Source organism: Leopardus geoffroyi, chromosome A1, assembly GCF_018350155.1.
Source record: "Leopardus geoffroyi isolate Oge1 chromosome A1, O.geoffroyi_Oge1_pat1.0, whole genome shotgun sequence".
Lineage (NCBI taxonomy): Eukaryota > Metazoa > Chordata > Mammalia > Carnivora > Felidae > Leopardus > Leopardus geoffroyi.
The window spans coordinates 110,954,705-110,969,714 of record NC_059326.1 but is presented as its reverse complement, the minus strand read 5'-3'; the positions used below and the strand labels follow the sequence as shown (position 1 = coordinate 110,969,714).

Sequence of the window (15,010 nt, the reverse complement as noted above, 5' to 3'; positions counted from 1 at the left end):
CCACCAGGCTGGCTGTAATTTAAAAAGCAGACAATGACAAATATTGGCGAGGAAGTAGAGAAATTGGAACCTTTATACGCTGCTGGTGGTGGTATAAAATGGTGCAGATGGTATGGAAAACAGTTTGGCAATTCCCCCAAAGGTTAAATAAAGAACTACCATGTGACCTAACAATTCTCCTCCTAGGTATCTACACAATAGAATGGAAAACATGTGTTCACATAAAAACTTGCACAAGAATATTCATAGCAGCATTATTCATAATACCTAAAAAGTGGAAACAACTCAAACATGTATCAGGCTGATGAATGGATAAACAAATGAGGAATATCCATATGGTGAAATATATTCAGCCATAAAAAGGAATTAAGTACTGATACGTGCTACACCATGAAAGCTCCTTGAAACTTCACGTTAAATGAAGAAATTGAGATGTAAAAAACCACACAGCATAAATTCCATTAAAATGAAACATTCAAAACTGGCAAATTCTTATTTGCATATCTTCTTTGAAGAAATGTCTATTCGGGTCCTTTACTAATTTTTATTATTTTTTAAACATTTTTTTAATGTTTATTTTTGAGAGAGAGAGAGTACGAGCAGGGGAGGGACAGGGCGGGGGGGACAGAGGATCTGAAGTGGGATCATCTGACAGCAGTGAGCCCAATGTGGGGTTTGAGCTCACGAATCATGAGATCACAACTGGAGCCAAAATCAGACACTCAACCGATTGGACCACCCAGGTGCCCGCTTTAATAGCTTATTTGTCTTTTTATTTTTTTATTTTATTTCATTTAAAAAAAAATGTTTTTAACGTTTATTTATTCTTGAGACAGAGAGAGACAGAGCATGAACGGGGGAGGGTCAGAGAGAGAGGGAGACACAGAATCGGAAACAGGCTCCAGGCTCTGAGCCATCAGCCCAGAGCCGGACGCGGGGCTCGAACTCACGAACTGGGAGATCATGACCTGAGCCGAAGTCGGACGCTTAACCGAATGAGCCACCCAGGCGCCCCAGCTTATTTGTCTTTTTATTGTTGACTTGTATTTTATATATTTTGGATACTAGATGCTTATCAGAGATGGAATTTGCAAATATTTTCTCCTATGAGTTGTCTTTTTGTTTTCTTGATAGTGTTCTAATTATGGTGTGCTAATTATTTCTGACCAAGGCCCCAGGAGAAAGGCTTTTTGCGCTGGGCAAGCTCTACTTTCAATCAAATAAATGGAAGGCTTCTAGTGGGATTTTTCAGTGATCTGTCAGATCAAATAATGACAGCTACGTGGGAAAGGGGCTTTGGAGGAGATAAGACACTGTCCTTCTTTCTCTGGGAGCTGCTAGGCTTCTGGTTTTCCCCATGATTTGGGGGACAGTTGGTTTACCAAACTACCAGGAACTAGGGAGAAAGAAGTAAAATAAGTCAAGTTAAGAATACTATATGGGTAGGAGCGACTGGCTGGCTCCAACAGTAGAGCATGTGACTCTTGCTCTTGGGGGTAATGAGTTCAAGTCCCATGTTGGGTGTAGAGCTTACGTAAAAAAATACCACATGCGTCATAGGTTTTATGTTTTAACTTTTTAAAGAAGCTGTCAAAAAAAAAAAAAAAAAAAAAAAAAAAAGAAAGAAACTGCCATCCTGTTTTCCAAAGTGGCTGTATCATTTTACATCCCCACCAACAATATACTTCCTCCCCAATACTTGTTTTTTGTCATTTTGATTGTGGCTATTCTAGTGGGTGTGAAATGGTGCCTTATTTTTTTGAGAAGTAAAATTGTCTTTATTTACAAGTGATATGATCATCTACATAGAAAACCCTATGGAATCTACAATAAAATTAACAGAACTAATTTGTAAATTTATCACAGTTATGGGATATAAGATTTATATACCAAAATTAATTGTATTTCTATATGTTGGCAATCAACAATCAGAAACTGAAATAAAGAATACCATTAAATAGGGGCACCTGGCTGGCTCAGTCAGTGGAGCCTGTGACTCTTGATCTTGGGGTTGTAAATTCAAGCCCCAGGTTGGGTGTAGAGATTACTTAAAAATAAAATCTTAAAAAAATGCCATTAAACAGCTTCAAAAATGCGAAATACTTAGGGAGAGTCTGACAAAAGATGTATAAGAACTATAACCTGAAAATTACTAAACATTGAGAGAAGTTAAAGAAGACCTAAACAAGTTGAAGGAAATACTGTGTTTATGGAGGTCACAGTGTGATAGTAGAAGGCCAAGGAGGATCTAGTCAAACACAGGTTTTACAAGTTGGGATTTAGAGTGTGCTTGGTTCTCAAGGATAACAAAATTCCACATGTTGTCATGGTTTTAGTTGTTGAATAGAATGAAAATACAAGCGTATCAACTGAGTGCATCTTTCTGCCTCGTTTTTAAAAGACTGAGGAGGAAAGTGATAGATATCTGGTGGGCAGAATATGTGAAGTGGTATCTTAATGTGCTTTTCCATGTCGGCTCTTGCTCATGTTATATCCTTAGATCTTGGCATAATGCCTAGCATATACTACTCATTCAATAAAAGTTGTAGAAATAAAAAAGGATTAATATAGGGGTGCCTGGGTGGCTCAGTCACTTGAGCATCTGACTCTTAATTTCAGTCAGGTCATGATCTTAATTTTTTTTTTTTTCAACGTTTATTTATTTTTGGGACAGAGAGAGACAGAGCATGAACGGGGGAGGGGCAGAGAGAGAGGGAGACACAGAATCGGAAACAGGCTCCAGGCTCTGAGCCATCAGCCCAGAGCCCGACGCGGGGCTCGAACTCCCGGACCGCGAGATCGTGACCTGGCTGAAGTCGGACGCTTAACCGACTGCGCCACCCAGGCGCCCCCAGTCAGGTCATGATCTTACAGTTGGTGAGACTGAGCCCCGTGTGGGGCTTTGCGCCGAAAGCATGGAGCCTGCTTTGGATTCTGTCTTTCCCTCTCTCTCTGCCCCTCCCCCCCAACTAATAAACAAACTTAAAAAAAAGGATTAATATAGTTTTATATATGGTACATTTAAGGTGTCTCATTACCCCAAGTTAATGTTTTGGCCACTTATGGAGGGAAACTGAGTCAGAACGAGAGCCAATCCCAAACGCTTATAGCAGTAAGTTGTATAAACAAGGAAAGATGCCAGATTTCTGTCACTGAGATATTTTCACTTGTGCTATGATACTTTGTTAGTGATGAAAATATGCTTCATTCATAAAATTTTTAAATGCTTCCTTTGTCTTAGGCACTGTACTGGTCACTGGGGATATAGCTTAAATAATACAGAAATCTTGCCCTCATGGCGTTTATAGTCTAGTGGGAGTTACAAACAAGTAAACAGGCAATTAATAAATAGCATGACAGGGGCGCCTGGGTGGCGCAGTCGGTTAAGCGTCCGACTTCAGCCAGGTCACGATCTCGCGGTCCGTGAGTTCGAGCCCCGCGTCAGGCTCTGGGCTGATGGCTCGGAGCCTGGAGCCTGTTTCCGATTCTGTGTCTCCCTCTCTCTCTGCCCCGCCCCCATTCATGCTCTGTCTCTCTCTGTCCCAAAAATAAACATTGAAAAAAAAAAATTAAAAATAAATAAATAAATAAATAGCATGACAATGTAATGGGGGAAGTACAGAATGATGTGAGAACACATGTTGGCAATCAACAATCAGAAATTGAAATAAAGAATACCATTAAATAGGGGCACTTGGCTGGCTCAGTCAGTGGAGTCTGTGACTCTTAATCTCGGGGTTGTAAGTTCAAGCCCCAGGTTGGGTGTAGAGATTACTTAAATACTAACATAAATTTATATTACTAATATAAATATATAAGCTATGACCTAAGGAAATAGGTGGCCAGGCAAAGCGTTCTAGGCAATTGGAACAGCATCAGCAAGTGCATAGAGATGAGACAAACCTTGGAAACTTAGGAAACGAATATTGTATAGGCTAGGGAAGTGAGGGCCAAATTCTAGAAGGCATTATAAGCCATTTTAAGGAGTTTAAAATTTGTTCTATGGGATGGGAAATCCTTGAAGAATGTTAAGCAGAGAAGTGACATGATCACACATGTAATTTTTTTAAAGTTTATTTTTTTTAGTAATTACTACACCCAGCGTGGGGCTCGAACCCATGACCTTGAGATCAAGAATCACATGCTCTTCCAACTGAGCCAGCTTGGTGCCCACACATGTGATTTTAAAATAGTACTCTGAGGGCAGCTGGATGGCTTAGTTGGTTGAGTGTCTGACTCTTGATTTGGGCTCAGGTCATGTTCCCAGGGTCGTGGGTTCAAGCCCCACGCAGCATAGAGCCTGCTTGAGATTCTCTCTCCCTCTCTCTCTCTCAATCTCCCTCTCTCTCTCTCCCTCTCTCCTTCCTTACCCCTCTGCTCCTCTCCCCTGCTCATGATCTCTCTCTCTAAAGTAAAATAAAATAAAATGAAATAAAATAAAATAGTACTGTGACAGTGGATTGGAGGGGATCCGAATGAATTCAGGGAGACCATTTGGCAATGTAGTAATTTTGGTGAGAGAGTTGAGGGGACTTGAACTAGGGACAAAAATATATATTGGAGCTGAAGGAGAAAAATATTTTGGTTTCTGGCTTGAGATATGGGGTCAATGTTTGTTCCATCCATGGAACTAAAGGACTGTTGAAAACATAGGTTTTGGGGAGAAAATGAAGCATTCAGTTTTGGATTTGCTAAGTTTGAGCTGTGTGTGGGTCAGCCTTGTCAGACTTCTTGTGGACTTCCAATCCTTGTGGAAATCAGGAGACATATCTTGGTTAGAGATAGAATTTGGAAATTATCAGTATATTGTTACTAAATCTAGAAGTGTAGATGAGATTGAGCTGGAGCAGCCAAGAGGTGGGAAGAAAGCCAAGAGAATATGGTGTCTCCATGATAGGTGACGAAAGTGGTAAAAAAACCAATGAGTAGATGTCATTGCCCAGGGAACAGGATGTGTGAGAAAAGAAAGCCTGGGACCAGAATCCTACATTTAAGAGACAAATAGAGAAAGAGGAACTGCCACCGAAATGGAAGGGACTGGGAGAATTTTAGGTCCCAGAAATCAGGAAGGGAGGAATAGTTGGCAACATTTTTACTCTAATATGTCAAGTAAGATACATATTGGGGCAGTCTGATAGAATGTGGGAACAAATGACATTAAGGAATATTTTATATTTCTTATATAAGGAATTATTACTTTAAGGAATGCTATATTATATTATTACTTTAAGGTTATATTACTTTAAGGTTATTTTACTTTATATTATATTACTTTATATACTTTAAGGTTATATTACTTTAAGGAATAAATGAGTGATGAGAAAAAAAAAAGACTTAGTAAAGATAATGTCTTCAAGAGGTTTAGCTGTGAAGGAATGAGAGAAGGGGCAGTTGTATCTAGAATGGCACAGGGTTAAAGGAAAGTTAACCTGTTTTTCATTATGTTCTTTTGATTACCTTTCTTTTTAGGAATGTGATTTTCCTTTTTAGTATTATATCTGTTTTCTTGGCTTCATTTGATTTTGAGATGACAAGAATTGAAAATATGTACTTATTTAGCTTTTGCATTGTGCAGTTAATCCTTTGCCTGCGGTAAGAAAATAGCTTTACTGTCTTAATTAGCTAGATTATCTCTGTATAATTTTTGAGTGATCCTCTAGATAATGAATTCTCATTTTAATGTATTGCATCTTCTGTTTGTTTTTTAGATCATTCATCGAGATATAAAACCTGAGAATATTTTAGTATCCCAGTCAGGAATTACTAAGCTCTGTGATTTTGGTTTTGCACGAACTCTAGCAGCTCCTGGGGACATTTATACGGACTATGTGGCCACACGCTGGTATAGAGCTCCAGAATTAGTATTAAAAGATACCTCTTATGGAAAGTACGTATATTTTGGGATCCTGTCTGGCCTTTCCTGGCCATCTCTTTTTTTCCCTTTGTGTGTCTGTCACCCCTACTATTGACACCCTCTGCCTTCTGCTTCTGGGCTGGAGATAAGAAAGGGATGCCTCTAAAAAGAACAGACAGACCCTGTAGGCACCTGCCCTGCTAGATAATGGTGTTACCACGCTTGCCCTCTGCTGCTGAGTGGCCCCAACCCCAGGTGACCTGTGCTGACATCCCTCACGTTGTATCCGTGCTTGCTTTAAGCTGTGCCCCCACCATGGCAGAGTGACGTCTGTTTCTCTTTAACCTCTACATTCTGCAAAGATTTCAAAATCATTTACCTTGCTCTGCTGACATTACCATAGGAACTGCCAAGTTTCCTATTTTCCAGAATATGGCACCCTCTTTACAAAGTCTGGCAAACAATTTTTAGATTGTGCTGTTCTAGATACTTTAGAAAGTAGCATTATCTCAGTCTTTTGTGAAACAGTAGAAATGGCAATCTAATATATAAATAATAAATCTTGATGTGCATAAAGGGACCAAGTAGTCCAACTTAATACAAGAACTGGCGGTGGGGTGGGGGGCATGGATAATTCTCAAACACCTTTTCTAGAAATCATTATTCTGTTTTTACAATAATATCTAACTTTAATGAGTGTTTACTTCGTGGCCAGGAACTGTTCTAAATGCTTTACGTGCATTAAACAATTTTATTTCCTCAATGACTCTGTGATAAGGTGCTGCTGTTATCATCCCCATTTTGTTTTATTTTATTTTTTAAAATTTTTATAAATGATAATATGGATATTTTATTTAAAATATTTTTTATTTGACTGTAGTTGAAGGGCATCTGGCTAGCTCAGCCTGTGGACCATGTGACTTTTGATCCCAGGGTTGTGAGTTCAAGTCCCGTGTTGGGTGTAGACATTATTAAAATAAAATCTTAAAAAAAAAAAAAAGAAAGAAAATAGTTGACACACAATACTACATTAGTTTGAGGTGTACAATACAACAATTCAATATCTGTTTACATTATGCTATGCTCAGTACAAATGTAACTACCATTTGTCACCTTAAAATACTATCATAATATCTATTGACTATATTCCTTATGCTGTGCCTTTTATTCCTGTGACTTAATCATTTTGTAACTGGAAGTCTGTATCTCCTACTACCCTTCACCCATTTTGCCCATCCTCCTCATCATCCCCATTTAAAATAAAAGGATATAAAACACATGTAAACTAACTGGCCCAAGGTCATTCCTGAGTACCTTTTCTTTAAAAAAATTTGTTTTAATGTTTATTTATTTATTTATTTATTTTTTTTTTTTTTAATTTTTTTTTCAACGTTTATTTATTTTTGGGACAGAGAGAGACAGAGCATGAACGGGGGAGGGGCAGAGAGAGAGGGAGACACAGAATCAGAAACAGGCTCCAGGCTCTGAGCCATCAGCCCAGAGCCTGACGCGGGGCTCAAACTCACGGACCGCGAGATCGTGACCTGGCTGAAGTCGGACGCTTAACCGACTGCGCCACCCAGGCGCCCCTGTTTATTTATTTTTGAGAGAGAGAGAGAGACAGAGCACAGCTGTGGAAGGGCAGAGAGAGAGGAAGACACAGAATCTGAAGCAGTCTCTAGGCTCTGAGCTGTCAGCACAGAGCCTGACGTGGGGCTCATACTCACAAACTGTGAGATCATGACCTGAGCCGAACACTTAACCGACTGAGCCACCCAGGCACCCCTAAGTACCTTTTCAACTATACTTCCCACTGATCCTTACGTACACCATCTCTGTGCCTCAGTTACTTTATCTGTATAATGGAAATAATAATAGGACAAGCTTCATAGGTTTGTGGTGAGAATCAAATGACTAAATGAATGAAAAAGATTAAAATATAATAAACACTCAATAAGTGTAGCCCCATAAGGTGTGTCCCAGTTTTACCCTCTCTTCATGATATCTTAAATTCCTTTTCTCATGCACCTGCTATTCCTAACCCTTGCCCCCAAATCATATCCCCTTCTAAATCTTCTTGTTCATTGTGTGTAAATTTTGTGCCAGTTAATACTAATATGATCTAGTTCTAGCTTTTTAAAAAAATAAAATGCTTCCTGGGGCACCTGGGTGGCTCAGTTGGTTAAGCGTCCGACTTCAACTCAGGTCACGATCTCGAGGTCCGTGAGTTTGAGCCCCACGTCGGGCTCTGGGCTGATAGCTCAGAGCCTGGAGCCTGGTTCGGATTCTGTACCTCCCTCTCCCTCTGCCCCTCCCCCGTTCATGCTCTGTCTCTCTCTGTCTCAAAAATAACTAAACGTTAAAAAAAAAATGCTTCCTGCTGAAAGATAAGTTCCTTGAGAACAGGTATAATCTCTTGTATTCCACAGAGCCAAAATTGGTGACTTGTACATGGTAAATTTGGCTTCTATGGGACTTCACATTATGTCTGAAATAAATTTACTAGTGCATCTTTAAAAAAAAATCGTTTTATTGTGAAACAACACAGAGATACAAAAAATCCAGCACAACAAATGTACAGTCTTAGCAACAGATCAAAAAATAGAATTTTGGAGTTAAGGGTTGGTTGAAATAGGTGAAGGGGATTAAGAAACACGTATGATGAGCAATGAGTAGTGTATAGTGTATAGGATTGTTGAATCACATTATACACTTGAAACTAATATATATTAATTACACTTGAATAAAAAAATAGAATTTTTCTGCCCCCCTGAAGGCCTTCCATGTTCCCTGTTCCAATTTTATCACTCTCCCTTATCCCAAAAGTAACCATCTTGTTGATTTTTATTATATTCAGTTCCTCGTATTTCTTTATAGTTTTATCTACTTCCATAAGTGCATCTACTTAGTTTAATCTACACTTTTGTTACAACAATTTTTTTGAGATATGAGTCACATACCATAAAATTCACCCGTTTAAATTGTACAGTTCAGGGGCACCTTGGGTGGCTCAGTTGGTTAAGCGTCTGACTTCAGATCAGGTCATGATCTCACAGTCCTGAGTTCAAGTTCCACATCGGGCTCTGTGCTGACAGCTTGGAGCCTGGAGACTGCTTTGGATTCTGTGTCTCCCTCTCTCTTTGCCCCCCACCCCCTCCCCCCGGTCATGCTATATCTCTCTTTCTCAAAAATAATAAAAAACATTTAAAAAATCTTAAAAAAAAACACTCATCACCTAACCCAAGATCATCTAGATTTTTTCCTATATTATTGTCTAGAAGTTTTATAGTTTTGTATATAATTTTTTTTTCTTGGTTTCATGACTTTTATTTTATTTTATTTTTTTTTTTCAACGTTTATTTATTTTTGGGACAGAGAGAGACAGAGCATGAACGGGGGAGGTGCAGAGAGAGAGGGAGACACAGAATCGGAAACAGGCTCCAGGCTCCGAGCCATCAGCCCAGAGCCCGACGCGGGGCTCGAACTCACGGACCGCGAGATCGTGACCTGGCTGAAGTCGGACGCTTAACCGACTGCGCCACCCAGGCGCCCCTATAATTTTTATATCTGTGATCCATTCTGAGTTAATTTTTGTGAAAATGTTAAGATCTATGTCTAGCTTCTTTTTCCCCCCATATACGGATGTCTAGTTGTTCTAGTATCATTTGTTGAAGATTTTCCTTTCTCTACTGGATTGTCCTTTCTCCTTTGTCAGTTTAAATCATCTTTTCTTGGGGCGCCTGGGTGGCTCAATCGGTTGAGCATCCGACTTCAGCTCAGGTCACGATCTTGCGGTTCGTGAGTTCGAGCCCCGCATCAGGCTCTGGGGCCGATGGCCCAGAGCCTGGAGCCTGCTTCCGATTCTGTGTCTCCCTCTCTCTCTGCCCCTCCCCCGTTCATGCTCTGTCTCTCTCTGTCTCAAAAATAAATAAATGTTAAAAGAAAAAAAATTTTTTTAAATAAAAAAAAATAAATAAATCATCTTTTCTCCTCTGTCAAAGTTTAGTTATTCTTGTGAGTCTAGTTCTGGACTCTATTCTGTTCTCTTCATCTGTTTATTCTTTCACCAATACCAGTGTCTTGATTATTGTAGCTTTATAATATGTCTTGAAGTTAAGGGGTATCTTTCCTCTGACTTTGTTCTTCTTCAACATTGTGTTGGCTCTTCTGGTCTATTGTCTTACCATATTGTTAAAAACCAAAATTCAGCTGAGTAAAAGTTAAAGATCTTAATGGCTCGGAGTGCCTGGGTGGCTCAGTCGGTTGAGCTTCTGACTTTGGCTCAGGTCATGATATCACCGCTTGTGGGTTCAAACCCTGCATCAGGCTCTGTGCTGATAGCTCAGAGCCTGGAGCCTGCTTTGGATTCTGGGTCCCACTCTCTCTGTGCCCCTCCCTCGCTCATGCTCTGTCTCTCTCTCTCTCTCTCTCAAGAATAAATTTTAAAAAACATTAAAAAAATCTCAATGGCTCTATTCAACAATTTGTGAATCAGGCAGCATTCCATCTAGCAGATAGAAAGGCACACCAAAGGGCTGTACAAAATAGAAAGACTTACATAGGCAAAAGAGAGCAAGGCAAGGAAGTTACTAGTAAAGAATAGATTATTTTTCACCTTCCTTTAGAGAATGGCAGGGTTCTGTCTGGCAGAAACTCAGGCAGCATTCAGGGGTGCTGATCAGGTAATTCCAGACTGACTAGTTTAATATCCCATTTCTGGGATAAGTTGAAGCAAATTAAGTTAAGTATTAAGCTTCAGTTTGGTGATGTGGGCTTAGCACAAGTGACTCAATTTTGAGCAGGGTGTCTCTTTTTAAACTATGTATAAACAATATAAATTTAAATATTACTTAAATTTTTTAAATATTTATTTATTTTTGAGAAAGAGAGAGAGAGAGACAGAGAACATGCATGCGTGAGTGGCAGAGGGGCAGAGAGAGAGGGAGACATAGAATCCAAAGGAGGCTTCAGTCTCTGAGCTGTCAGCACAGAGCCCAACATGGGGCTTGAACTCACGAACCACGAGATAATGACCTGAGCTTAAGTTGGAGGCTCAACTGACTGAGCCACCCAAGTATCTCAACAATATAAACTTTAGAATCAGTTTGTTGGTATCCAAATTGGATTTTGACTGGGATTGCACCGAATCTATAGATCAAGTTGGGAAGAACTGACATTTTGACAATATTGAGTCTTCCTATTCATGAATATACAATATTTCTCCATTTATATAGATCTTCCAGGATTTCTTTACTGAATTTTGCTTTTTTCGCTTGAGAGTTTATCTTGGAGATCACTTAAAAAAATTTTTTTTAAATATTTATTTATTTAAGTAATCTATTCACCCAGCATGGGGCTTGAAGTCATGACCCTGAGATGAAGAGTTGCATGCTCTTTCCCCTGAGCCACTCACGGGCCCCTCCTGGAGATCACTTTATTTTTGTTTAATTTTTATTAAAAATTTTTTTTTAAATATTCATTTTGAGAGAGAGCAAGCGAGCAAGCATATGAGCAGGGGGAAGGGCAGAGAGAGGAGAGAGAATCCCAAGCAGTGGCTCAGGGCTTGATTCCATGAGTTGTGAGATCATGACCTAAGCTGAAATATATAGTCCGATCCTTAACTGACTGAGCCACCCAGACACCCCAGAATCACTTTATATTATCACATACCTTATCTTTTTAAACAGGTGAATAATATTTTGTTGTGTTTTATACAAAATTTTACATAGCCTTTCTTCTGTTGATGGATGTTTAGGTTGTTTCCATTTTTTTTTCTACCACAAATAGTGCTTATTATTTATCTTTTATCATTTATTTTTGTGTTCTAGGGTGGGCAGATCTTTGTATAAATTCCTAGGAATAAAGTTGGTCAAAAGTATGTACATTTTTTTTTCCTTTTTTTGAGAAGGGGAGAGAGAGAGAGAGAATGAGCAGGAGTTGGGGGGGGGGTAGAAGGAGAATGAGAATCTCAAGTAGACTCCATGCCCAGTGCAGAGCTCAGTGCAGGGCTTCATCTCACAACCATGCAATCAAGACCTGAGCCAAAATTGAGAGTGAGTTGCTTAACCAGCTGAGCCACCCAGGTGCCCCAAAAGTATGTACATTTTTTATTTTGATAACTTTTGCCAATTTTCCCTTCAAATAAGTATAGTTTACACTCCCAAAACAGTACATGGGAGTATTCATTTTCCATAGCTTCACCGATACAGCAGTTACTGAATCTTATAATTTTTATCAATTGGATTAGAGAAAGATATATCTTACTGTAGCGTTTTTTTTTTTTTTTTTTTTTTTCAACGTTTATTTATTTTTGGGACAGAGAGAGACAGAGCATGAACGGGGGAGGGGCAGAGAGAGAGGGAGACACAGAATCGGAAACAGGCTCCAGGCTCCGAGCCATCAGCCCAGAGCCCGACGCGGGGCTCGAACTCACGGACCGCGAGATCGTGACCTGGCTGAAGTCGGACACTTAACCAACTGCGCCACCCAGGCGCCCCTGTAGCGTTTTTTAAAATTTTTATTATTATTATTATTATTATTTTAGTTTTGAGACAGAGAGAGAGAGACAGAGCATGAGTGGAGGAGGGGCAGAGCAAGAGAGGGAGACACAGAATCCAAAGCAGGCTCCAGGCTCTGAGCTGTCAGCACAGAGCCCGATGCAGGGTTCGAATTCACAGACCACGAGATCATGACCTGAGCTGTAGTCGGACACTTAGCCAACTGAGCCACCCAGGTACCCCCTCATTGTAGTGTTTATATTTCTTCTGAATGTGAGATAGGGCTGCTTTTTATCTGTTTAAAAGTCTTAGTAATATAAACTATTTTTTAAAAACTGGTTATGTCGGGGGCGCCTGGGTGGCTCAGTTGGTTAAATGTCCAACTCTTAATCTTAGCTCAGGTCATGACAGTTTGTGGGATGGAGCCCCTGGCCCCTGCTTGGGATTCTCTCTCTGTCTCTGCCCCCTCCCCCTGCTTGCACTCACTTGCTCAAAATAAATAAGTAAACTTAAAAGAAAAACTGATTAATGGGAAAATGTTGGAATTATGAATGACTCACAACACCTTAAGATAAGTAAATGTAAATGGTAAAATATTTAAGATTTTTTATATTCCTTAAAAAACAAGATGATTTTGGTATTCAATTATTCTAATTAATAAACCATTTATCATAATGTCCTTATATAAGTATTTGAAACAATTTTAGAATTATAGTTACTTTTCATCTGGACTACTACATGGCTTCTCATGTGATTTAAATATAAGCTATTTATTATTATTAATAAAATGTGATAATGTTTATATATATCCTAAAGTTGGGTTACGATACTAAGGTGAAAATTTATAAGTGATACCACTTAACTATTCTTTTTTCTTTGGCTGCAACTTTATTTAAAAATTTTTTTAGAAAAGGTATGTATTTCTCCATGAAAAAGCAATTTATTCTTGTTGTTTCAGACCTGTAGATATCTGGGCTTTAGGTTGTATGATCATTGAGATGGCCACTGGAAATCCCTATCTTCCTAGCAGCTCTGATTTGGATTTACTTCATAAAATTGTTTTAAAAGTAGGTAGGTACTACTGAAATATACTGTTAAATGCCTGAAATAGATATTGCCAGATCACGTCTGCTTGATATTCAGATTCAGTTTTTTCTTTATAAGAACAGGGGAAGCATATTGTTTTGGTAGATGGCAGCAAGTGGAAGCCTTGGGCTGATAAAGAAAGTAGAAAATTCTCTGTTTTTGTAAATAATATTTTCTTTGCTAGGATGTAAGTAGCTAAGACATTTGCTAATGATTGATAGTAAGAAAAATAGTACAGTAGGAAACTACTTCAAATTGTCTGAAAGTTGTTCTAAAGTTTTGGCTTCTACAAATATTTGCATCTCTGAAAGAGGACTTTTAAAAATTTTTTATTTTTTTTTTCAACGTTTATTTATTTTTGGGACAGAGAGAGACAGAGCATGAACGGGGGAGGTGCAGAGAGAGAGGGAGACACAGAATCGGAAACAGGCTCCAGGCTCTGAGCCATCAGCCCAGAGCCTGACGCGGGGCTCGAACCCACGGACCGCGAGATCGTGACCTGGCTGAAGTCGGACGCTTAACCGACTGCGCCACCCAGGCGCCCCTGAAAGAGGACTTTTAAATAATAGAGTTGATTTAGATGTCTTTTAAAGTAGTTGGAGATAGAAAGTTACTGAGAATTTTTTTTTTTTTTTTTGCCACAATAAATAACCAGGTACCTAAATAACTTATTCAAAAATACATTTGCTGAGGGGTGCGTGGGTGGCTCAGTTGGTTAAGCGTCCGACTTCAGCTCAGGTCATGATCTCACAGTTTGTGAGTTCAAGCCCTTTGGTGGACTCTGTGCCTGATGGCTCAGAACTTGGAGCCTGCTTCAGATTCTGTGTCTTTCTCTCTCTCTGTCCTTCCCCTGCTCGCACTCTGTCTCTGCCTCTCTCTCAAAAATAAATAAACATTAAATTTTTATTAAATTAAAAAAGTAATTAAAAATACACTTGATGAGAGCTGAATTATGATGATCTGCCTTGACTATCCACACATTTTGATGGTTACCCTTGCTCATGGAGTTTCAATGATTTGTTTTTTTATATATTTCTGAATGAGGAGTTTGAGGAGCCCTTTTGTGGTAGAGAGGCTATACATAAACATGTAATTACAGATCATGAAGAAGATACTGTGAGCAACCATAAAAATCATGAAATCTGGATAAATATTAATTAAAGATTTAGTTCAGAGTCTTAGAGCATCATAGTTTTTTGGGTCATCTTTAAAGTTTTCATTATTAGATTAATGTTAGAAAAAAACCCTAGAGATGATAGGATTACTTTTGTCCTTTTACAGATAAGGAAACTGAAGCATAGAAAGGAAAGAGATTTGCCCAAGGTCACAGCCCTAGTTGTAGCAAAACTGGCTCTAGAACTTAGCTTTCTCCACTGCTATTTATAGTTCTTTCCATTCTACTACTACTCCATAGCCTTGTTTCTTCTTTGCAATATTGCTATTTCTAAATAATTTAGATATTTTAGCTGTTTTGAGTAAGGCTTTGCTGACGAACACTTGTTAGTTAAGCTATTTAGATGCCCATATGGAAATATGGAAAAGTTTGCGCTTTTCTTGACAGCATCATATATTA

General features: G+C 39.0%; 1 protein-coding gene across 8 annotated transcripts in view; it reads left to right on the top strand.

Annotated features, from left to right (window-relative positions):
• The window catches only part of CDKL3 (cyclin dependent kinase like 3), a 103,338-nt gene that overhangs the window by 17,579 nt on the left and 70,749 nt on the right, over positions 1-15,010 (top strand). For all 8 annotated transcript variants that reach the window (XR_006715053.1, XR_006715056.1, XR_006715057.1 and 5 more), the window contains exons 4-5: positions 5,709-5,887; positions 13,310-13,422. Coding sequence is in view for 1 of the 8 variants with exons in the window: in XM_045489157.1 (XP_045345113.1) it covers positions 5,709-5,887; positions 13,310-13,422 (292 nt within the window). In the remaining 7 variants the exon portion in view is untranslated. The remainder of the gene's footprint in view (positions 1-5,708; positions 5,888-13,309; positions 13,423-15,010) is intronic.